At 37.5% G+C, this 27,109-nt stretch overlaps 1 protein-coding gene and 1 long non-coding RNA gene across 2 annotated transcripts in view; one reads left to right on the plus strand and one right to left on the minus strand.

Moving 5' to 3' along the window:
- Positions 1–27,109, minus strand: part of LOC134751181 (uncharacterized) — a 456,797-nt gene that overhangs the window by 333,594 nt on the left and 96,094 nt on the right. The window lies entirely within an intron of this gene.
- On the plus strand, positions 939–27,057 carry LOC134751171 (E3 ubiquitin-protein ligase MYLIP). The gene is made up of 6 exons (XM_063686546.1): positions 939–1,265; positions 20,259–21,019; positions 22,183–22,399; positions 24,500–24,685; positions 25,311–25,435; positions 25,853–27,057. Exons 1-6 carry the CDS (start codon positions 1,182–1,184, stop codon positions 25,950–25,952), a joined length of 1,473 nt encoding a protein of 490 aa, XP_063542616.1. The 5' UTR covers positions 939–1,181; the 3' UTR covers positions 25,953–27,057.

The following is a 27,109-nucleotide window of genomic DNA, read 5'->3' on the forward strand; positions in this document are numbered from 1 at the left end:
ATGTATGAGTAAAACGAAACGGTTTCTATATTGCATTTAATTTTTTAAACGATGATTGCTTATAAATTACTTTAAATTATAATGTTCAAAATGAAAACTTGCAGCATCTTTTGCAACTATTGATTGTCGTATCAATATTTGACAAAACTGAAAGTCATTAAAATACTTTTATTTGCGTATAATGAACTAAGCATGATACTGTTTGCTTATTCCGTACTAGATGGCATTACCATGGGTTAATTAAATTTCAGACAGAAAATAAAAAATAAAAAAATAGAAATTGATTTATTTGATAAAAATGAGGTTATCTTTTCACAATTTATAAAATAATTTTAAGTTTCAATTATTTTTTATTATAAGTATGTTCAACCATAGACTAGACGACTCAAGGTCAGCACTGTCAAAAATTTAAAATAATGGAATCAATAATGAACTCTATTATAATGATTATAGGTACATTCTACCTTATCAATTATACAAAATAACGCGCGTAAATAATACTTCGTGTTCCACGGAGAAACGAGGCTATTACATTAAGTATTTATTTCCAGCATTTTATAATGGTATTAATGGTAAAGAATAGTGGAGTTTCTTTATAATTATAGATACCATTATTAGCGTTCGTCAAATTAACCTCTAAAACTAAGTACTTTATATTGTAAAGTAGGGAAACCGTTGGCCTCTATCTAGCTGTCTCTTTCTTACATAGCGCAAATAATGAAACAGCAATGTAAATCCATTACACTCCCCTCTATTTGACACGCTGTGTTTTGTTGTTGTAATCGCACAGTTCATCACACAATGACTGCATCATTCATATACAATTGCTACATTGACCCATCAGAGCAGCAATGGATTACTAATAAGTATTTTAAACGCACGCTCGTTTGGCCAAAGTCCAAGACCGCTCCCTCGCTAGGCGTCACGTCACCGCTTCTTTCTTTATCATTGTGAAGGCAAACTTAACGTAGTATGGCCGTCATTTGGAAGTATTCACAGTTTTACTTCCACAAAGAATACGCGATAAACATTGCACAGAGCGAATTAAGAAAGACATTTATAAATAAATTCTTTACGCGAGTGACATAAACATTGAAGCAGCAGTGAAATAATATTAATTGTTTTTAATTCGGTCGCCTTCTGTTTTCTAATTTTTCACGGATTTCTTGTTTTTATCCAAAATGTGGCTAATCAGTCAACCGAACGGAGTGATCCAGGAGGTGAAGGCAGAACCCAACTCCATTGGACAGCAGTGCCTGGAAAGAGTAAGTGATTTTATACTTATTTTTCAAAAAAAAAACATTGAATATTTGCTAAATTTTAGCAGTATTTTTATTTTTTTCACAAGCCTGTTTTTTTAAAATTTCGGGTGTTTTGAAGTGAAAGGACATGGGCCAGCCTAAATAATTAACCAAACGATCATTCCTCAAAAATAAGGAAAAAAATTGTGCAATTGTGTACAATTGTTACTAACACACACAATGTACTTAAGTACATATGAAACATTATTAAATCACCGGTTTCAAGGGGATTTTTAGCAAATGGTTTAATAATGAAGACCGTGCTTTTATTAAAATTACAATGCTAGCTGTAAAACACGTTGTCGACGTCAGACTTACCTTGCGGACTTTGGACCCGGCTGCGATCACGCTCTCTTAACGTGCAACTACCAAACTTTACATTTTTTACGTTCAACATTTACATTTGATGCATTGTTGGTAAAATTACAATCTAAATACGCCAGTAGTTTTTACTTTAGGGCTTTTCCAGCCATCATACAGAATACAGAATTACAGATGGGCTATGGTATACTATACCTATCCCATATGATTAAGACCATTCATTACCATTAGTCTAAAAATTTCAACGTTATTAATTTAGCTACAAAGTGGTTTTAAATCTAACCAGTTGTTTACTGGAAGCCTGTAAATCACCAATTCAAATGTGGCTTTCCATTAGAGAAGGGTCCTTATGCTTCATGGGCAATAAGAACGTTTCTATCACAATTGCTGTTGTAATTTCTGATGGAATGGTCCCTATTGCACATGAAGCATAAGAACCCTTCTGTGATGGAAAGCCACAAATTATAAGTAACCAGAACTTGTAGGTAAATACCTAATAACTTATTGTTCCGAAAGACGATAACTAAGTACAGTCACGGGTCACGGTCATTAACTTGTGAACACTAAGGTGCATTGGGTTAATATCGGATGCGGGTTTAGAAATTGCTAATATCAGTAATATCTACTAAACTAAGTACTTTCTATTGTAGCAATAGTAAGCAAGATGCTATTATAAGTGTTTAAAACCGACCAAGTGCGAGACGGACTCGCGCACGAAGGGTTACGTACCACTACGCAAAAAACGGCAAAAAAATCACGTTGTATGGGAGCTCCACTTAAATATTAATTTTATTCTGTTTTTAGTATTTGTTGTTATAGCGGCAACAGAAATACATCATCTGTGAAAATTTCAACTGTCTAGATATCACGGTTCATGAGACAGACGGACGGACAGCGAAGTCTTTTACCCTTTGGGTACGGAACCCTAAAAAGTATGAAGTGCTTCCGGTTTATTAGCCATTTTCTAAATTAACTTTTTCGAAGTTATCCCAATGCACTCTAAATGGTATAGTATTATATACAGTAGGTAGGTGCCTCTACTGATTGTGTGTTGTGTGTGAATATACTTAACTTAAAACTTGGGTCTCTAAAAGACATATCTAAAGACAAGACTCGAGTCCTATACCTTAGGTCCCGAAGTACCGTGATTGTTTTGTTTTGACTGCTCCAACCTAGATATTTGGTAGTAAATTCCTTGAAGTCCGATTACGGCGCCAAAACGGTTCGTTTTCACTGGCCGGCGGCCAAATCAAAATGAATTCACACGCCACTTTAAATTCAGGTCTGGGAGCTCAGGGAAATATTTCGGTTTTGCACCGACCTACTTGCACTATTCTTATAAAACACAAGCATTTCATTTCCATTGGTGCTGAAACTTGAGAGATAACCAGGTAACAGATGACGTCAAAATATAGGTACCTACATTTTCGCCTTACACCTACCTAGGAAAAAAGTTGCAGTTTCTCGCCAGTCTTCAACCTGGAGCTCGCGCAGATCCGCGTCGACCACATCCGCCCATCGATACCTAGGTCGCCCGACCGGGCGGCGTGCTGTCTACAAACGCTCTTTTCACCTCCCTTCACACCAATGATGCCTTTCACACCTTTGTCACACCAATGATGTTTGGTCCAGCAACTAGTTGTTTAACTTCGGCGTTTTAGCCATATCGTATCTGTCGGTATATTATCGCTCCGTCTGTGACGGGCTTTAGTTTATGCAAAAGTAACAACCTCATCTGCCCCTGCAGGAACATTTCTTCAATATTGATCCACAGAAATGGACCAGATTTGATTTGATCTTGAGTGTACATGACGTTTACTAACGTTTCGACCATGTCCTTTGATCGATGACTAGGCTGGTATTTATATATTTACCTACTTAACTGACCTGATCAATTCAAGTATGAGAAAACGGACTTCCTTGATTGTAGAATTGTAGATGTATTTTTAAAGCGGATTTCAAAACGATACTGGAATTTACACCAGGCATTGGTAATCGATTAATATCATTCAAGTACTTACGGTCATACCTAATGTAAGTAACTAAGCACATACCTACTTAGGATAAGGTCCTAAATGTATGTAGGTACCTACTTAGCTTAAAATTTAGTCATAAGTCATAATCATACGGGTTTAACCTGTTCAACATGAAAAAAGTGGCATTCTTGTTATCTCAACATACCTACCTAGGTTTAAAGCAATTACAGTATAGTATAGCTACCAGTACCTAAGTACCTACAGGAAAACCACGAGTAAACTTGCAACCTGTGCTGTTCTTTAAACTTCCTGATCAATCAGAAACCCTATATCATCTTCCTCAACCATCCCAAGCCTTAAAATAACCCAAGGTATTACCCAGAAGGTTATAATTGTGTAATTTTTTTATCTGAGTCATACGCCATTTTGATTTCTCGTAACCGCTTCTCACCGGCGATTGTGTGTCGGGTCCAAAGTCCACCAGCTGGCCGTGTAATTCTTATTGTCTGCCGAATTTCAGCGAGTCAAACGCTCCATTGACCCAGTATAAGCGAGTTATTCTATTCGTAACGGATCAAGAGCTCACTGTTACGCTGGTTCTGCTGAGCGTTCTGATTTGCGTGCGCTCAGTAGGCGTAGGGAATACACAGCTTGTGCGTTCACGTGGCCGCTGCGTGAAAGAAATGAAAACGGTTCTCTAATCTTAACTAACCATTTGAAATCCAAACTTATTTCAGTCTTTTATTTAAATTTGTGTGCAGACTGCCGCATTATTTTAAGTCGAGAGCATTTTACTTGCCAAGTATGGAAGAGTCTTTCATGCGGACAATTAACATTTTGAACCATCCATGTTTTGTATGTAAATTAATACCAGAACTCTCTTTTTCTGTTTTTGTTTTTTTTTATCTCGTATGTTGGACTAGCTAGTATTCCTGCTGCAATCAGGCCCAAACCATTCAGTTGCTAACGGAAATTATAAGCACGATGCATTACATAATGCTAAAAGTAATTGAACTGCTTATTTAGACCGGTATTCCCTACATAGCCACTAGATTCTATGATCTATGCTACCTGCGCAACAGGTTTGCTATAGGATGGTTCAGTAAGTAGGTAGCAACCAAATAAGTTATAAATGAATGAAACAGACGAAAGAATCTAATTTTACTTTCTCCATTGGATCCACAAAAGGGTTTCTAGTTCTACAAATTCTACAATACAAATGGCAACTTTTCGAAAGTGCGAAGTGTACGAATCGCAGCCTCAGGCAATAAAGAACTCTATTGTAGAATGAATACAGTTTGAATTGCCTTAATTAATGCATTTGACCTTACTCGATGGTAAGTTGGTAACACGCCTAGCAGAGTCCAAAGTCCAACCCGAGCGGTATATTTAACTCAATTCGACTGTCTCACCGACTTTATTAGTCAAGGGTTACAGTATATTTAGTACACGTTGAAATTGAAACTGCCCTAGATTCTACGAATAAGTAAAGAAAACAAACGAATTCTTACTATTCTTAGCAGTTTCACAATCGACTCAAATCTGTATTGCGAAATTGCATTGACATCGAAAATTACAAATTGCGTGATGGACAATATGCAAGCAAGTAGGATTAGTAGGCGTTTTAAAGTCGTTGGACATTTTGATATTATACTTTAGCTTGATTTAACCAAATTTAACTAATGAGCCTTGCCTTGGTATTTAATGTGAGTAGGTAGACCTACTAAGTCTAAAGATATTAGTAACTATCATAACGCGTTTTTTGCAATATAAGAATCGCACTCGAATCTTTTATTCAATTTAGTTCGCGCAAAAACTAGCCGAATTGTTAATTGCTTTGCATTTGAACTTTCCAATTGGGCCGGTGGACTTTGGATCCACACGTCATCCGGCCTTCTGTTGTAACCGAACCAACGTTGTTTGTCACAATATCCTTCGGCGTTATGATTGCCTGGTATGCCGTCGCGCTGTGGGTACAAAGGTACATCACGATTTTATGGAATGATAATGATACTGTTTTGTACTTAGTAGTTAGTCGAATTGTAGGTGGTTGTGTTTCGTAATAATTACAGCTAAAAGGTCTAGCTTCCCCTTTAGGTTGAAAGACCATGTGGTAACCTGTTGCGCAATATCTGAGTAGGTACGTCAAATCATTAAACTTAGTTGCAAAGACTTCTTCTCCTTTGCAACCTGATAGCTCAAAATATGTGGAGGATAGAAACATTAGAAACCAAGTTAAAGGATTCGAAAATCTGCAACAGATCTTCCTGCAGAAGTTTTCTGGTTGCATAAGAATTCTCGGTTTTAAAATGCTTTACGGACCCATCCATCTGGTTTCTCAGAACTTTCTCTCACATTAGTCATTCGAGACAAAAACTTATGCACATGTTACGTGATCGTTAAGCATGTGGATATGCAAAAAATACGTTTGTAAAAGCTATCCAAACCTACACTTAAAAAATAAGTTGGGCAAATCTACGTAGGTAGAACATCTTTAAAGCAATCCGAATAGTGTACGTTCGAACATAATAACTGTCAAAGCTTATAACATGAACATGATGTTTTGACTAATTCCGATTTTCAACAACAACTGGTTATTAATACTACTAGGTATATGTTATGAGTAACGACCATTATGAACTTATTTTGATCATTTGAATGATTCCTTTTTTTACTTTACAACTTTATATTTCCGAATAGAAAGGGTGACAGCAATTCGTCACCGCATTGTGTTGATTAACGTACGTTGATCATGAGATTCATGAGCTCTTTTATGTATATTGAATCAATCTCTTTGCTATGCCTATGCCTCAAACGATCTTAGAGAATATTTTGCTGGAAACACTTTATTTCACCATGTCTCTAATAATACCTTAGTGGCAGCCTGGCAGCATAGTGATTTATATAGAATTCTCAAACTGGCCATGTGGCCATGCTATAACCTCGATACTTCACTGCGAACAGAGGGGTTCTGGTTTAACATCAGTTCTTATGGTGCATCTGGAGCAATTAGCACTGGACACGCAAATTTAGAACAAAAGGTTTATTGCGAAAGAGTTTTGGCGGTTCCAAGTCTGAGCGCTAAACTAATGTTGAAGAGGTTGTATGTTGTTTGTTCCAACACTGCAAGACTTACCAAGGCATCCTGCTTACTGTTGCTACAGTAGAAAGGGCTTCTAGTTTAGTAGATAATAATATATGCCATTTTCAAAATTAACCCTGTCGCACTTACCCCAATGCACCTTAGGTCATTTTTATAGCATGTTTAATAAAATAACTAGCAAATTTAGATACTTATCTACCGTAATTATTTGGCCATTATTGTTTGAAAAAGGAAGTGTAAATTCAGCAGTCTACGTGACTTTAGCACGAGGAGACTCCGTGATCGAGGACCTTGGCTCACATATTAAATATCTTAGCTTTGCTGATCGCTGGCTTCTATAAGTGCAACTACTTATATGTATTAGAAAACTCAGCTAAATGTGTACCTTGTCTTAAGAGAACAAGGTCTACAAATTCTACAATGCAGTTTACACTTAGCGCGGCAAATTATGGTTATAGTAGACCCAAAGTAAACGGACGACCGTGGTCGTAAAACTTCTCATTCACGCTCGTGTGGTCGGAGGTAGGGTGAGAGAGATAGAGATATGACCCCGGTCGTCCGTTTGCTTTGGGTCTACTATAGGTGTTGCGAAAACCTTTGTATGTATTACATGAAAAATGAATTCTGGCTGGACGTGTTTGGGTATAATATAAAATACAAGTAAAGTCACGGCACGGGCCTTATTTAAGCAGTTGAAGATGAAATTAAGCATGTTGTTGAGTTCCTTTGAAGACTGTAACAAAATAATAGTCCTATCGTTATCGTTAATATAGTGAATAGCACATATTTGAATCAGAGAATAAACTGAACATATAAGTATCACTGCATCAAATCGTGGTGAGCTTGAGATCAATCCTTTCGAATTTCCTACAATTAGGCGTAAGAAACTGCATAGGTAAAACATTTCAAACGCGTAAGCTACATAAATAAATGCGGTGATTGTATGTCACGATGAACTTACATCAATTAATCGTAAGAGTCACACCAAGTTATCGGTAATTAATGTTACCAGGCACTGATAGCCCAAGACGGTACTTTGTCACTTTTGACCCGTGCGTACACAATCCTACGTAACCGGGAGATAATTTACTGCGACAAGGTTCTTCGATTCGATTACGGTTCAAAATTACAGCATATACCTATTCGGTTTTGTGATTTCGTCACTGACTCAAATATCGAAGAATGAGAGGTGTCTTATAGGAAATTTAGACGTTATTTCTATAGGTTTTAAGTTGGAATTTGCTTGAATATGGTTGTTGACAAAGCAAACGATAAGACCGGTCATACAGGTCATCCCTAGAATGATAAGTTACACATACCTATAGCTTGTAAAATGGATGTGGTAAAAAAGCGATAAGTAGCAATTAAGATAACTCCTTGCCAACTATTATAGGTACAGTCGCCATCAGATATATCGGAGCGGCCGAAGTGCTCAAAAATATCTGAACACGCACCTAGCGCCTTGACAATAGAGGCGTGTTCAGATATTTGTGAGCACCTTGGCCGCTCCGATATATCTGATGGCGACTGTACTAAAAATACTTTCATATGCCTTCCTCCCATAAATTAATTAATCCAACCATCTTTACGGATCTGTGACAAGATATTTTCAAGACTATGTGTGCTGTGACGACTCCATCCATACGATCCATACGATAGTCCTTGAGTGGATTAGTCAATAATATATTCTCAACTCAATTGACTGACGATAATTTTCTAAAATCCAAAGGTGTTTGCATTTTGAAGTAAAACTGCCCACTTGCCCAGTATATAGAAAGATCTCCGTATATGTACTTATGTACCTATAGTTAATCTTAAACTCATTGTAGTTCATTTCAAATAGTTTCAATGCAAGTTTGATATGGAGCGCTGGTGATGATGGATAGATCATGAAACTGGTAATAAAATAAAATATTAGCTTAAAAATGTTTATGAAGCGCTGGTGGCCTAGCGGTAAGAGCGTGCGACTTGCAATCCGGAGGTCGCGGGTTCAAACCCCGGCTTCGTACCAATGAGTTTTTCGGAACTTATGTACGAAATATCATTTGTTATTTACCAGTCGCTTTTCGGTGAAGGAAAACATCGTGAGGAAACCGGACTAAAATCCCAACAAGGCCTAGTTTCCCCTCTGGGTTGGAAGGTCAGATGGTAGTCGCTTTCGTAAAAACTAGTGCCTACGCCAATTCTTGGGATTAGTTGCCAAGCGGACCCCAGGCTCCCATTAACCGTGGCAAAAATGCCGGGACAACGCGAGGAAGATGATTAGCTTAAAAATGTTTACACTTTGTAAACAATACGACATTGTTTAGGTTTCGTTGAGTGCACGGCGGTCGTAAAAATCAGTTTTACACCTTGTTATCACATGAATAAAATGTATAACTTTTTATTGTTTCCTGTATAAATTTGTACTAACTACCTACTTAATGTTTGTCACAAACATCTTAAATCTTAATATTATGACGTCTCAAAGAAATAAGCATGTTTTTTTCTCCTAATCAAATTGGGGATTATACTTTGAACCGGATCTTTATCACAGTTAATGTTTATTGATGATAAGATATATTAATTTGTGCTAAGCTTTGTATCCAAGCGAGGCATGATAAGAAATAAGATCTTAATTACTCAATTATCAGAATTGAATAGTTATTGATACATTTTGAATTACTATACCTACTGGGGCCCGTTTCTCAAAAGCTTGTAAATCATGTAATACAAGCGGATGTCACTTTTTGACAGTTTTTGTTAGAAAGGTACTTCCACCTGTATTACAAGTTACAAGCTTTTGAGAAACGGGCCCTGATCATAATATTCTATTCGCCTTTTCATAAAAAACTATTTTATCCCTGAAATAAATAGAAATAGTTTTTTTTAGGTATTAGATTAGATCAAAGTTACGAAATCGGGAGCAAGGTTACTACGCGATCAAACATTCCAGTACAATTCCATATTACAAAGAAGAAAGAGGGACTAGTAGGGTAGGGAGAGGGGTCGCAGACGCATACGTTGGGCCGCTCACGTAGACACGTACGCAACTCCCGCGCACCTTGAGCGTACGTTAATGACACGCTATGGTCATTATAACATGGAGGAAAATTTACGTTTGATACTGCAATTTGTATCTCCTTGCTTAAATGTTAAGGTTGGTATTTGAACGGACTTTGTAGTAATTTTTTTTCGGAATTAGATTTTGTATGATTATTTCTTAGAATTGCTGTTGCTTGGCATTACCAGTATTAGCACTTTTTAGGCGTTGACGAGAAAAAACCGGCCAAGTGCGAGTCGGACTCGCGCTCGAAGGGTTCCGTACCATTACGCAAAAAACGGCAAAAAAAATCACGTTTGTTGTATGGGAGGCCCCACCTTAAAATTTATTTTATTCTGTTGTTAGTATTTGTTGTTATAGCGGCAACAGAAATACATCATCTGTGAAAATATCAACTGTCTAGCTATCACGGTTCATGAGATACAGCCTGGTGACAGACGAACAGACAGACAGCGGAGTCTTAGTAATAGGGTCCTGTTTTTACCCTTTGGGTACGGAACCCTAAAAACAGAACATTAATTTCAAATCATTTCGTTATACTACATATCTATATACAAGGATAAACCTACGTGTACCTACGTCAGTTGCCGTGTTATGTAATATTCAACCTACTCTATTTCATAATGTTGACAGCTCCAAAATGGATCGTTTTTTTAAGAGTTGTCATGGCCACGCACTCACCTCGTGGTGATTCCTGGAATACTTCCAAAATGGAGAGTCATCGTGTCATCGACCAGTGCTATACCGCGAACACCGAAGTTCTACACAACACAGAACCTAATTGCGGGGATTTTTCTCTGTCACACGAGTTACGTTTTAATTGTAGTAAAACAGAAAGATGCCTGAAATTTGCAAACTTCGGTGTTCGCGGTAGGTACTCAGTCGTAGGATAATTTCAATTGCATTTCAATGCCTTGGTAAGATTATTTGGAGAGTCAATGGCTTTAAAACAATCATCTGTGTCTTTTCAGCAGAAGTAAGTTAGATTAAACAAGGCTTTTGAAATAAGATCTAGTGGGACATTAGACATTCGTTGCGTAGTCTTTGTTTACATAAGCTTTCTGCTTACGCTAAAATCAAGAAATTTATTCTTAAGGAAAGCGTCAAAGACCCTTTTACTTGGATCTAGATGATGCCTTTTTTTGATTCATATGTATAAATTGTAACATTTTGCCATATCTTACCTAACTAACCTACGACCTACACTTGAATCCTCTTTAAAAACAAAGAACCATTTTCACTATGCAGCTATAAAAAACCGGACAAGTGCGAGTCGGACTCGCCCACCGACTACCGACTACCTACTTTGTAGTATTTGTTATTATAGCGGCACCAGAAATACATCATTTGTCAAAATTTCAACTGTCTAGCTATCACGCTTCATGAGATAGGTACAGCCTGGTGACAGACAGACGGACAGGAGTCTTAGTAATAGTCCTGTTTTTACCCTTTGGGTACGGAAGCACCCTAAAAATACTTTTAGATTGGCGCAGAACCAAGACTCCAATTTCATATTATTGGAGGTTTTTGCATTTTTCATTCGTAAAACATGAATAGTTTATCCGTATCGGGTCGGAAATGTGAATAAGGTCAGACCTATTGGGAATAAGGTAAGTAGTAGCAACTGTAGTAAGTAGCACTTCCTGTTCCGTTTTAAATTGTAAGTTTAAACAATTGAATGATTACATACAGCAACGGGTATTTAATAATTCCAGTTTTGAAAACTGTAATAGATGTCATATGTACAGTTTTTAATTTATATATAGTAGTGTGACTAACTTTTAAAACACAAATCAAAATATTTAATAAAATAATTTGATTTGTTCCCAAACTTGTTAATTCCAGTTTTGATTACCGCTTTTAATGCCGATTGTATCCTTTGCATACTTATCAATTACTCTGAGATGTTTCTAAAGCGCCTGAACTCGCTGCAGTTGCTTGTGTTTTTGCTGAGTTCCTATAACTATTCAGACTAACACTGAATGTACAAAGTTATAAGCGTATAAAAACGGGATATTCTGATTATTCTGATTCAGCAGGAAAACCAACAATTGCACTTTGCCCTGTAAATGTTTATAGGATAATAATTCTCCGTAAACACTTATTTATACAAGTGTTTACGCGTATATAGTAGTAATATTTATATTCCTACTATATTACTTGTTACAAATACAAAAGCTAAATGCCTAACTTGTTGTTGTTTTTATGAGGACAATTTTACTACGACATTAAGGCTGACCGCACCTTGTCTCTGACTGAAATGTCACCAAAAACATAATTATGACGATATAATCCTACAACAAAATACTTAAGGTGTAACCGTGTTTAAGTTATTTAGCTAAAATATCTTATAAACATTTGACAAATAAGTTATTTGCGCGAGTCCAGCAAAACATCAAGATGGCGACGTTATGCGTACGCGTATGCGCATATTTTACGGGCCCGGTATGGCGAAGGCCGAGCGATGAATAAAACTGTTTATTTTCGCCATATTTATACAACTTAACCACACTACAGCGTGCATAAAGAACTATTTACGGTTTTAAAAAAAATATTAAAAATGTATGAAGCATTTCGCAATTGTTGTTTATATGATTCGAACCAAAAATTAAAACTATCTACATATAGTTTGTCAAAGGACTGTCTCATTTCAAACATAGACAGAGAAAATCATACTATATTTGTCTTACACTAACTAGTACTAGCACCCAAAAGAAAAGGATGAGTATAGTTTTTTTTGTTCTTATTTACTGAAAATTTGGTTTGACTAACTTTACATTATAATATGAAAAACCATCTAGCACAGATGATAAAATAGAAAACTATGTCTCCCACGATTCACGATTTAAATTTGGATGATCGCCAGAGCTCCCAACTTCAGCAAAGAGGTACTTTAAATAAAACCGAGATAAGACAATGCGGTCTGTCGTCAGGATATGAAATCAAATTTGGTATTGTAATTTAGAACATGTTTTATCCCTTGTTCATCTGACAAACAAAATACCAGTCAATCCTAAAGCAAACTATACAAATTACGATGTTTGCACAACCTATTAAGGCTCGCCATTTGCTAGAATTTCGTAGAACATTCGTAGTCTAAAGTCCATGTGGCTCGTATCGTTTAATTTCTGGTGAACAGATCATAATTTCCAGCAGCGTGTGTCAACATCAACAATGAATCAATAACGCCTTTGCAGTTTACATTATCCGCTGCTATTTAAATGTAAAATTGCTCGAAAACAACCTTAGCATTCCAGTCTTCAGTTTTCAAGACTATTCTTTGAGATTTTGCAATTCTGTCATTAGGTGTCATTGGAACAAATTCGAGTTCAGATTCAAATGTGCGATTTTTCAAGCCATGTGCTGGCGGGATATTGATTTAGGACACAGGATTGAGATGAGTGGGTTATCTTCGACTTGTGTCGAAGCTTGAGACTCTTTTTACATTAGTCAATGGTCTATAAAATGTCTAGATACTAACAGTAGATTTTCCCTGGTTAGCTCAGCAGTTGTAGTTTAATACGCTACAACGCCATAAATATAATAGATTAGGTATAAGCTCTTGACTTATTACTCATTGTTCGTTAGCAATATATAGCGATAAGTTCAAAATGTTACAATAACAACTACCTAGGTAGTTCTCGTGACAATTTCCTTAATTGTCGAGTGCTGAAAACAACTGATAGCAGGAACTGCGCAGTATCTACACCTGTGTTTTGTTTTGGTGTCATGGCTGAACCGCCCCCTGCGAAGTTCGATAATCGATAACAGTTTGAAATTAACGCTAGGCTGTTTATCAAATGCGATTGTCTTTATAGACAATTAAATCTGATAATTTTTGATGATGATTGTAGCAGATGAAAAGGAACGCTGTTAGTCATATGCAGTCACTCATTAAGACTAATACCCGTCTAAATCTACCAGATTTTCCGATTTCATAGTTTGATATACTATTGGATTTAACTACTGAATTAGTGATACTAATCGCTGAAGTACTTACAGGAAATGTATTTAATATTCTGATGATGTATTGATTGCGCGAGAGACTACGTGACCAGAATCGTGTGTCTGCTTGATTACAATAACTACCTATATTAGTAAGTATAGAAGCAATGATACAGTCAGCACTACAACGTTATTTTAAGTAAAATAACAAAGGTGTAGCAAATATACAATTATACAAATTAAAGATGTTTAGTTATAAAGAAATTAGAATAATATTGTGATATTCTTGAAACTAACATTTCAGATTGACTACAGTCATGTCCTTTTAACAATTATTACCACCATTTTCGTTACCACTTAGCAGGTTTTTATAAAGCTACAGCAAATGGGCATACGAGTCCATAAGACGCTACTCATATGCGATTATCATAAAAGCAAATGTTCTCATGTGCCGCGCAAACAAACGAGAAGAGGATAACATCACATGGCAAATAGCAACAAAGTCTAAACCTACGCAAATACAACCTTTGTTCGTTCAAAGTAACACGCCTGGCTTGCGTGATCACTAATCCTTACTAAGGAAGTCACTAGTAAAGCCCAACTACTAGTTACCAAACCAAAATGGGCTTGCAGAAGTATTAATAGTACTAAACAAATCTGGAATGTCTGCTCGGGTTAAATTACAAAACAAGAGATTATGATTGATTTGAATTTAAGCGTTTCTAATTAGTCTGTCTAATCCAGCCAGACACTTTGGTTTTACCTTCACGCGACACGGCGGTAGCAACGTCGCAAATATATTAGCCGGTGATGTAATACGGCTAAGTAGGGATATAAAAAGTTGTGAGGGCACTCAAATGCAAGCCTTTGTGGGTGATAAAGATACCAGAATTGCATATAAATAATCTTGTTTGCATTCGTTTGTAAACATGGCGAGTTTTTGCGTTTGCTTTTGCCTGCAGTATTGATTTGTATTTAAAAATAAATCCAATTTTTAAATCCTTGGCAACAAAAGTATTCCGGCCTTTGTTACAGTCATCCTTGGCAGCTGTAGCTTTTGTTCCAAATCAAAGCATCTAACATACAGCCCATTTAAATTTAAAACCCAGTGTCTTCTTTACACTTTATGGCTGTTGTATTTATTATTGTGCGTGCATAATTCTTGTGGATATGATAATTCACAATAGAAATCTCTTCTGTCACGGTAAGTAGATAAGAGATGGGTGATTACCCAAGAAACATCATGGTTATTTGCAACCACGCTTAGTTGTCCATTGCTTAGTAATGCGTAGTTGATTGTCCTATAACTAGTTTGCAATTGCAACTTGCAACAGGCTTCTGGCTGCATTTTGTCACAGATTTCTCGGCGTCCTTTTCCATATACAATGGACCAGAAGAGAAGGAACTCGAAGTTAAACTAGGATTTTTAAACTTGTTAGTTTTAAACGTAGTGTTGTGTTCATTTAGCTTGCACGTGCCTCTCATTTTAGCGTAAGTTGACACATCCGTCCTAAAATAGGGCCCCAACTCAAAGTGCGTTCACCCTTCGCAAGTACCTGGGGCTCCAGATAACGGCGTGCAGTCTCTTTGTTCTAAAGGAAGTAGTTAGGCGCGCGCGTTCGATCCTTTGTAATTCAATCTATCTGATTGTTGTTGTCCTTTAATTCTCCGATTTATAGAAATTGGAAACTTGATAAACTAGTTTTTCGCGTCGCATTTTATATCAGATTGAAATGTTCGTTCGTGATTGCGAACCAGTTCCTTCGCGTACGTGGCTGTCCATGTTATTTTAAGATTTTATGAGATTCGAAATGAAACCAAGGTGGAACGCACAAGAAATGGATATTTCGCAAGTTGCTTTGTATTCGTGAGGGTCACGCAAGGCTGGGGTCTGGTGCCACTATCTTTAAATTCATACGATAAACAATGGTCTCTTTTCTCCAATACACAACGAAATTGTGAAAAGATACGAGTGGTTTTGGCAGCCTCAATGTTTTTCATCGCTTCTGTAGACTGTTTGAACCATAGATAGATATAACTCCGTAATAGATGGATACAGTCTAAGGAAAAAACGTGCCTCGAAAATCAAGAAAATTTGATTCTCGTACAGAGGGCGCTACTAGCTTTGGCCTACTATCGTATAGATGGCGTTGACGGTTTCGTTTGTTATTTAACAATTTTAACGCATATCAGTGAAAGAACATGGGTCAAAATCATAAAAATAATTAATGCAAATAAAAAAAATCATTTATCCCTATTTAAATACATTTTATCGTATTTTTATAAATCTTCATTTTTAGTTTTAAAGTGTGTCGACAGATGGCAGTGAATTTACTGTGGTTACAAAATTTACTATGACAGTACCGCTCTAGTATAAGTTACTCTATGGTTTGAACTAAACGCTACAATGTGAGTGGCACACAAACACAACAGTGTTGCCCGATTTGTTGGTAGACTTGTATTACCCGAGCACGTGGCGAGGACGTGATGCGTGGGAGAAAGAGCGAAGCGCGGGAGCGAGACGGAGAGAAAACATCTGGGACGCTTTGCTTTTAGCCATCGAGGACTATTGCTTTCTGTTATTTTTTTAGTCTCTTCGTTGGCATAAATCTAGACAAGGTATAGCATGATGTAAATATAATGCGATGGGGAAAGCTATTATAAGAGAATCAGTGAGTCATTATGTCGTTAAACTCGTAAAGAAAATGGTTTTAGTCATCATTGTCGAACATTGTCTGGTTATCTGTTTTGTTCTACATTTATATGAGGTTGTTTACTTCAGTTATTCAATTCGTATAGAAAAACTACAGGTCGCGATAAGCCGCAGTTGAATAGAGCATAATGGAGTATATGCAACCTGATATTGATATAAATAGTAGTATATTAAAGGGACTGGATCGTGGGATGGTATTGGCAACCAGTCCCGAGCCTCAGCAGGTCAACGAACGCGAGGATACTCCGCACCACGTGCCGAGCCTACGAATATCAAACAAAATGGCCTCCGGATTTTCACTTTTAATAATGGCGTCGAAATTGCCACAGACAACAAAAATTTGATACTTTATTTTGCAATAGTATCTCTTTAAAAACTTATTAATGTTATTTAAATACGTATGTGTAATAGTTGCAGAAAAATGTCAAATCTCATAAATGTGGCGTGATACAATTAATTAGGATTTAATATTATGTAGGTATATTTCAGTCATTCACATGTATTCGGCGCCATGTTGTTTTTTCGGTCATCATGAAAACCGAATTAATTAGGGCGCCGTGTCAAAAGGTTAATATTTTAATTTATTCCTAAATGACTCATTATCCTTAGCTACGATTTAATTCTAATTAAATTTTGCGCAATACTTTCAACTTAGATTAAATCACCGTTATTCTTATCTTATGATAAATCAATTTTCTAACAATATTTATATTTCTTCAAATAATTAACTAGTTAAGTTACACCTAGTCTACAAAAGTTAGTAAAAACCAAGACTAGTGTAAAACATTAATTAGCGTGTAGTGATAATGAATAATTATGTAAGTAATTATAATAAATTTAGTTATTCTACGTTAATAATATTAATTAAACAATCACAATATTATTTACATTGCTCGTTTTACAAGGTAATAAATAATAATTGTAACAACAACATGCATACTTCTAATCTTACGACTCCTTCCACACTTTACCTTTGGACATCCATAAACATAGTGATCCAAACAAGATTCCAACCTTAAATAAGTAGCCATAGAGTTGAGAATAGAACGAAAGTGCACCACGCCGCTAGATCGTGTTGGTTTACAGTGCTAAGTCCTAATAGAAGTCTAGTTATTACAATTCGTTAAAAACACGCTATAGCCACGTGACTTAAGGAATGCAAAATTTTTTAATGCTTCGTGCTATTAGTATTTGTAACGGCCGCAATTGTTTGGTACATACTATTGAAATCTTAACTAGCCGTAGGTGTTTATTTTATGTCTTTATAAGGTTTTACGTATGGTCTGTTTGAGTTCGGCTGATATAACCCTACTCTGGCAAACCCAATTTGTCATTAAATGAGAACAAAAAATATACTCATGCCTTTCTTGCTAGTATAAGACTTATACTAGCGTGAGACAAAGAACATATGATTCTCTCTGTCTATGTTTGAAATGAGTAATGTAAAGAGTAGAGACAGTCCCTGGCCAAATTGTACCTACTTTTATTTATGTGTTCTCTGTACTTTTTTCAAGAATTATTTCTAGTGTTATGAGCGCTAGGCTTTCCTTAAAGGCTCAAGCAGGCAAGGCTTAAGTTGGACTTCTTTCAACCACAGACCGTTTTAGCCTCTACGATTTGAATCTTTATACCTAGAAATGTCAGTTTTCTTTTATAAATATTCAATTTCTTTGATGACCCTCTCAGCTAGGTTATTTGCTTGCTGAGTAAATATTTTACTTGCAGTGATTATTGATTATTAATGATTATTAAACAGTTAGCTCAATTAATTGAGTTGTACGCAATGTAGATCTTCGGTGTTTGTTGACACTGCCTTAACCGGTCATATTCTATATTCTACTGCTATCTTCAATCTTTAAAAGTCAGTGTTGTCTAATTACAAATTTAACATTTAATGATTTACATTGACCTCTTTAGTCTTTAAGCGTTTGCAATGAATCGAGGTTAAATTTAGCAGCTATACCTAATCATTTTAAGTCATTTAGAACTCGGAATATATGATTTCGTAATTTTTGCCCCTGACTATGATCGAACATCGAGATGTCGACATTAATATCAGTTACATTGATTACAATTCCGTTCAATGCTAAGGATTGTTTACAAATTACATTTCGTTTGATAAGGGTCAGAATTCGTTGACCACTTATCTCCGTGGAAATATAAAGATGCTGAGAGAAGAATTTATCATTTTGACCTAATTAATAAGATGATTTTAGAGCTTTTTATGGTTAAACCAATGATGTGATAAGTATAGGTTATAAGCGAACTTAAGTATCTATACCGTAATGGGAATTATTGCAATAAATAGTAAGTGTAGTGTAATACCCGGACCCGGGCCTGGGTATGTCCATAAACTACGTCCGGACCCGGGTATTTCCTTAAACTATGTCCAAAAGAGAGGGATGGGCACTGCGAATGACATCTCGCTTTGTGTGGTAGGGCACAGAACAGCGGATGTCATTCCAGATCTAGAGCAGAGCCCAACTGGGGAAGTACTTCCACCTTACAGAAAACCGCAGCCAAATAACACTAGACCCTATTCATAGTGTTGTGTTCCTGCCGGTGAGTAAGGTTGCCAGAGCTCAAAGAGGGAGAGGAGTGTTAGAGTCGGCAACGCGCATGTAACTCCTCTGGAGCTGCAGGCGTACATAGGCTACGGAGACTGCTTAACATCAGGCGGGCCGTATGCTTGTTTGCCACCGACGTAGTATAAAAAAAAATACGATTTCAAGATTATTCGAGGGTGAATGCCCTCAGTTTTACTAAACAGGTCAAACCTTATGAATAAGGTTTTATCAGTTGGTACTTATTTTTTGAGTGCATTGGAGTTCTTAATAAATCAAACTTCTGAATGGTTACTTGCGTAAAACGTATAAAGCAAAGATAATGCCAATATGAAATTCAATACTCTATGCTTAGTCGCCTTGAGCGAGTTCTGCCCATTGATACTTGAGATGAGCTCTTAAGTTACCCCACAACAGCGTTCAGTAGTTGTAAATATTTGTCATCCTACCCATAGTTGTTGGCATGCCTTAATTGCCTCTACACAAAAATAGAATTAACTGCGTATTAAGTTTTTTTTATTGATTAGTAAAAGGCCACAATCTCACCTGATGGTAAGTGCCGATGCAGTCCAGGATGCTTACCTAAAATATGTCTATTCACTCTCGAACTAAAAAGATCCAAGTTATAGTGGACTGGGAATAGATTTGCAGTAAGTGAATTCCACTCCTTAGCCGTTCGCATGATAAAGCTGGATGCATAGCGTTTAGTACGAATCAGTGCCAGAGTAACGACGTAACGATGAAACGCAAGTTCGCGTCTATTCCAACGATGGCAGAACGGATTTAACTTGAATAAGTCAATAGTCACAATTATAAAGAAACATGTTTTTCTTTTTAACTGCGACACATTCAAATGAGGTGTTTGACTGTCGACATTTACTCAACCGAATAACAAATATGAGGTGCAGTTGGCACAGTACTAATAACTTTCCTTTGTTATAACAATTCGTTTAGACGCCATGTTGGTTGTTAATCACGCTCGTAAAACATAACACACGCTCGCCATTGTGAACTATTTATAAGTGCTAATTTAACATGTCAGCCATAGACGTAAAAACGCAAAATGTCGACTAATAATACGTTTGAGTTGTTAGGTTGCTTTCACTCCACATTCTCCACAATCGCGTGGCTCCGCGTAGCAAATATGTTCGCAAACCCTGCACAACCTCTATTTCGTAAGACTTTAAATCTAAAAGCTATTAAGGCTCCCAGTCAGGGTAATAAACAAAGTCAAACTTACGCAATATGCTCTAGCATTTTCAGAGTCCTAACGTTCAATTTAATTGTTCCAGTTATGCGAAAAGCTGGAGATTGGCGCCGAGTCCGACTACTTCGGGCTCCGCGTGTGTCCCGCCTCGGGGCCCAGTCGCTGGCTCAATCTGCGGAACCCACTCGACCCGCACCGCATCCCCAGCGGCCGTCTGGACCTCAGAGTCAAATTCTGGGTCCCTCCCCACCTCCTGATCAACGAACCTACCCGCCACCAGTTCTATCTTCACGCCAAACTTGATCTCATCGAAGGCAGACTCGTCGTCGCCGACCAAGAAGTGGCCAGAAGAATCATAGCCTACATAGCGCAGGCTGAGACCGGCGACTGCGATGCCGAAGTGCCACCCGCTGATATCTACGATGAATGCGACAAAATCGGACCTCAAGGCGAGAAACCTGACGATCATTTAGAGAAGATCATCGAATACCATTGCGAGATAGCCGGCATGCGCGCGTCGCAGGCGGAATACAGGCTTCTAAAAGAGATATCGAAGCTGGAGTCGTTTGGGGAGGAGCTGTTCTTCTGCAAGCCAGTGACGCAGTTAAACAACGCTCACAACCTGTACAGTCACTTGCTGTATCACGCGCAGCAAGTTGAAGAGCCTAAGACTCGCGACGACCAGGAGATAGACGGGAGTGGGACGGTGGGGTGCCTGGCGACGGGACAGACGGGCGCGGGCTGCGGCTGCCGGCTCAGCACGTGCGTGGGCGTGGGGCCGCACGGCATCGTGGTCTACCGGCCCGCGTGCAACGGGGAACAGGAGATCGGAGTTGAAAAACAAAGGTAAGATTAAGATTACTATGTTAACCCGCTTTAAAGCCACATTTATTAGCTTAAGATAAGCCTAATCTTTGTTTTATGTTACTATGTTATCAGGTTGAGTGTATAGATAACGAATAATATCTGTTTAATAAGGCTAGTTGTTGTTTTATTAAAAGAGAATAATATGTGATAAGTATGTAAAAAATCCTAGTCAAGTATGATAATAATAACTATAAATACCTACGTTACGACACTATTGCGTCAATCCCATATATAAAATGCTAATGAAGGATATTATTAAAAAATTTACGTAAATAGTTTTTAGGTAAAAAAAATGCTGGATCAACATCAATATATATTAGTAACAGATATGCAACTTCGCACCAATACTGCACTAGTGCACTAAATGTATCACATGATTTTTGTATGGTGTTAAATAAAACGTCTCTTGTTGCGTAAACAAATTTAGCAAATCGATTCACATCTAATAATTCATATACGTATTTCCTTTGTGTGAGGTTATTGCGATAGTGGAGTTGTAAAGCAAACAGCTACTCCGATAAGATAAAATGCTAACACAGGATCTTTCTAGTCGTCCTCTAAATATAATGAACAAATAGATGTAGACATATTTGCCAAAATGTCACACAAGGGCTTAGAATCACCCACTTTCGAATCTGTTTTGTTTTTGCAATTCGGAGAAGTAAATGTTCAGTGCCTATCTTCAATTCTTCCAGTAGGCCTGAAATTTGGGAAAAAATTACATCCGGTATGATGATAATGATATTCACATCCGGTTACAATTCAATAATGTCAAAACCTTTGTCAATAACCTGCATATTTTAAAAAACATTATCTGATTGCGAGTTATTTTTTTATACCACGTCGGTGGCAAACAAGCATACGGCCAGCCTGATGGTAAGCAGTCACCGTAGCCTATGGACGCCTGCAATACCAGAGATATTACATGCGCGTTGCCGACCCTTTAAAAACCTGTACACTCCTTTTTTGAAGAACCCCATACTGTATACTGTTTATTATATTGTCTATAATAGGCACGCCTTTTTCATCGCTGTGTATAATTTACCTTGATTGTAACAGAGCATGTCCTTGTTTAAACAAATTAAACCTTGTCCTGGTAAGCTAGAAACCCAAAAACTAATCATAATCCCCCATCTTTCCAGCATCCCGTACACAGCGATCCACCGCGCGCAGCCAATGCGGCGCAACTTCCAGCTGTCATACGTGACAGGGGAGGGACACGAGGCCACACTTCACGTCAAGATGGCGACCTCGGGACAGGCGGGCGCGGTGTACCGCGCGGTGACAGAGCGACACGCCTTCTACTGCTGCGAGACTGTTCGGAGTGACGTCACGGAGCAGTTCATTAGGGATCTGAAGGTGATTGTCTATTGTTTTACTTGAAGGCATGAGGACACGTGAAGATCAGGGTGACCGTGTCGGCTGGCACAATTTACCGCATGGTCAAAAAGCTACACGCCTTCCACTGTGGGTGATGAAATAACAGTTTCTTCATTGTCTGAGGGTGTATGTAATTGAATGATCTCTCTATAGTTTTACTGGTTATCAAAGAAGACAAGAGGACACGTGACATTCAGGACAGCCATGTCGAAAGAGGCCGACGAAGGTCCTCGCTTCCACTATTAATATCCAAGCACGTATGGACTAAAAGTTCAACGTAAAGAAACGGCTTTACTAATACTAATTGACTTAGAAGAATCAGTAGCATTTGGGAATAGCATACGGATACGGTTAGAATCGTGTTTATGGACATTCATCATAAACTTCCCAGAACGAAACCATAATTCATGCGTTCACGAAGCATTTGTATTAATTTACGAGTAACTTGATGTAAAATATTGAGTAAGGTCGCTTGAAACGTGATGTTTCTTCGATGCGCAATACGAGAACTTCACGCTTGCTGAAACTGATAGCTCACTGTTGAGACATCTATGGAAATGTAAAATTAACAGAGAATAAACACCACTATAACAGTTGTAACTATGACCGATATTGCTTTGTAACTTTATTATGTATATTTTGCATGGGAACAACTCATATGTTTACTTTATCGTCACGTGATTGCTTTGAATCTCTCCTTAGTACTTTGGTAACCACTATATTGATGTCATCTATTCATTACGATATATCTAGATCAAATATGGCATGTATGATACAACAACGGCTTAGTAGTTTATAGAAACGCTAATAATAGAAAAAAATGTGGGAAATCGTTACAGTAACTTTATTTAGTGTCTAAAAAGAAACTGCTAATATAATAAATTGTGGGAAATTGTAGTAATATACATATCTACAGTTTATTTGGGGTCTAAATAGAAACGGAAGGAAGTCAGAAATCAATAAATTATAATTATAACTGACATATACTCAATTTTTCAACTAAAAGTCGTAAATAACTTTTACAGTACATATGGTGCAATTTCCCGCAACTCGTGTCGATTTAAAACACTCCCTGCGGTCGTGTTTTAATTTATCACCACTCGTTTCGAATTTCCTCTTTTCCGCACTTGTATCGTAAATAACTTATTTGGAAGTTAACAGGGATTTAGTGCGCATTATTTATTAGGGACACGGTAAATGTCAAGCCGAAACGTATAACAATGTTAATTAAATGTAGGTATATTAAAAATCAATGATGCGAACTTTGCTCCCAATTGTTATTCGAAAAGACACACCTTTTTACGATTGTTCCGTTCATGATAAAAGAAAAAGTTAAATACGTTGTATAAAACTTATTGGTATTGAATTTATTGACTTTTTTTGTGCGCTATTTCCTTTCGGATAAAAAGCAATTCAGGTTGCCCTGCGCTTTAAGAAATACTTTGATATTTTTCTGGTATCTTGGCCCCGTTTTTTAATCGACCTCGTTTTATTTCGTCCGTTAAACATCTGCACTGGTAAGCTAGACCAAAAAAAATCTCTACAGTTTTGAACGCTGTCTATATTTAAAACAATACTAAAATTAAATAACTTGTTTGTGTGTCTCGTCTCGTTTAATGGCGCCCTAAATTATTCTGTTTGTATCATTGTGTACATTGTTAATTAATTCGGAAAGATTATTACTAATAAGCCACCCATGGTTATTTAACAGTGTTAATGTACAAATAGATGAAAATTAGAAGGAAATAACAGGAAGAAACAAATGAAACGACTGACGAGTAAATTTGCGGTCTTTCTATGTTATAAAACACAATGGTGGTAAACCTGCTGTCATTCTATATTTTAGCGTTTCTATTCGTTTGCTTATAGATCACCTTAAAAGCCTCCTTGAGCCATAAACGCGTTGATGGCCTGAATTAGCTATGAATCGTCAGTCTTTATCTGTCATTTTGACTTATGTATTTGTAAGAAAGGGATAAAACGTAATTTAATTTAATCAGGCCCGTAAAGTTTTATGAATAAGGGGGGGGTAAATCTGCGTATAAATCGTGTATTAACTTTATCCGTCTATTGTTGCAGGGCACAATCGCCTCCATCTTCAACGACTCTACGACGTTGGGCCGTCGCTACGTGTTCGACATCCGGCGCACGTGCCGCGAGGTGCACGACGGCGCACGCCGCGCCGCGCACGCGCACGCCGCCGCCGCGCACGCGCACGCGCACGAGCCGCGCGCGCGCCGCCGCGACACTGGGACAGACAACAAGGTAAAAATAACCTGTTAAATAACTAGCATATCCAGAGGCCTCCGATGATGGACCCATTTTCAAGATTCACGATTGTCGAATTACACGAAGGTTGATGATGGGTTGCAGTCGCGCGCGTCAGTTGACGTCTTTCCCGGTCAGAGGGTTATCTAAGATCGCAGGAAATCGTTGGATTAGGAAGGACAAAGTTCTACCAGTCGTTAATGTCGTGATGATCCTTTGTAGACGTTTTTAAAAAAAGCGATACTTACAACGCCATCTGTTATGTAATTTAGTGTTTAAAATAAAGGGCAATAGTGAAAGTCTGTCCACGGAGCGTATCATAGGTACAATAGGTATATAGTTACCGTGGGGCTTAATCAATTTGTGTAAAAATGTCCTATAATGTTTACTTATTATTATTATTTTTAGTTTTATATCTTACTGAATACATTTCCCTTGCGCTACATATCGCTAGATTCGCTGGTGATTTGAAAAAAAAAATGTTCTTATATATGTACTTAGCTCCAAACAACTAGTCATCACCGCTTAATTATACCCTGTCTAAAGGTTAATCATGTTAATTTTAAGAAATGATACCGCTTTTATACGAGTGTGGCTAACCTAACCCTTTCTTTGCCAACAGGAGTCCCGTGGTCGCTCCCGCAGCGGCGGCTCAACCCTCGCGTGCCGCGTGTGCATGGACAGCGCTATGGACACGCTGTTCCTGCCCTGCAGACACGTGGTCTGCTGCCAGGAGTGCGCGCCCAGGTAAAAAACAAGTAACATTTTATTCTCAGTTGTATATTTTTTTCATAATTTTGAGGTTAATTGGCAGTGTCAAACACATATGTTGCTCGCTGTATAATTTTTCACCACTTCTCACGGTTGCAGGTCATTCTGGCAAACTTGCCGCTAAGTAAATTTTAATGAATATCTCTGGTCAGAAATATGGAAAGAACAACATTGTCTTTTGTCAACAGAAATGTCTTGCCTGGACAAAGATATGTTGGAACTATGACAATCGTTATTACATCAGCAATATTAGGCATTTTGTCAATGTTAAGCAGTTTCATTTTTTGTTACCTACACTTGATATTTAGCAACATTTTTAGTCATCAATATCTGCCCTCTGGCGACTATTTATGCCAACAAAAATTGACAAAAAACCTTACCATATTGTTACAGATGCGAACGATGCCCGCTGTGCCGCGGTGAGATCGAAAAAACCATGCACATTTTCCTGCCTATCGAGTATCAGAGGAGCGCACTGCTCATCGACAAATGAGCATCGCATAACCGACATTTTGCTCAAAATGTGACGGTTGTCGATACCTGGCGTGCCTGCGTGTGTGTCTAGTCAGCGAGTGTGACGACCCCTTTACCTGCCTAGAAGGGTTATTGTGGTATTTGTGGTCCCTTGTGGAAAAAGTGGGATTGTATACAGTTAGTAAAGACTGGTGTTCGTGACCTAATGGTCAACAAAAGTGCATTTTTTTACCTATCATTAAGTTGAAATGTTCGGAATCCATATGGAAACGTACTTAAGCTAACAATTAACCTTAGTTTGTAATACCTTCGTTTTAGAAGGGTGAATTGGAAAAAAAGAGGAAAAATAAATTTAAAAGTGGAAAAATTACTGCCTTGGGCGAGACTTGAACTCACGGCCTCTGGATAGATACTCCAGCGCTCTGCCAACTGAGCCACCAAGACCTCATCCATAGTCAGCAAATCTTCCCACTATATGGGTCTAGGGGATCCTAGCGACATCTACCGTAAGAGTGTTACACTTCTTAAACAGCCACCGGAGTTCCATTGGAAATTCACCAGTTACGATGTGCTACCCATTCTAAATTAATTTTTAACAAGCAGAAACGTCTGCGATCGATGCTATTAAGCTTAGAATAAATTTAAAAGTGGAAAAATTACTGCCTTGGGTGAGACTTGAACTCACGGCCTCTGGATCTGGATCAAGTTCAAGTCTCACCCAAGGCAGTAATTTTTCCACTTTTAAATTTATTCTAAGCTTAATAGCATCGATCGCAGACGTTTCTGCTTGTTAAAAATTAATTAAGAGGAAAAATATTCGAAAATCAGCAAAAATTCTGTAGAATTAACTATGTGATAACTGATTAGCAATAATTTCTTTATTATTTCTGTTTGCACTGACTGGGATTCTATTTTGACTAAGTTTGTATAGAGAAAAAAAACCTACCCCTTTGCATTTTGTAAATTCTTGCCTTTATTGGACTGTACTTTGGATCATTTAAAATTTCCTTACTTTAAAGTTAATTATGTAAGTTAATTAAAAACGTAAGACCCGTGGTCTGTAAGATTTAACGAATAAACAATAATTAAAGATATTAAAATAAACAATAATTATGTTAAAACTATGATGTGGTTTCATTACAATATCTTCCTATTTCAGAAAACCAGGAGTTTAAC

Source organism: Cydia strobilella, chromosome 21 (genome assembly GCF_947568885.1).
Source record: "Cydia strobilella chromosome 21, ilCydStro3.1, whole genome shotgun sequence".
Classification (NCBI taxonomy): Eukaryota; Metazoa; Arthropoda; class Insecta; order Lepidoptera; family Tortricidae; genus Cydia; species Cydia strobilella.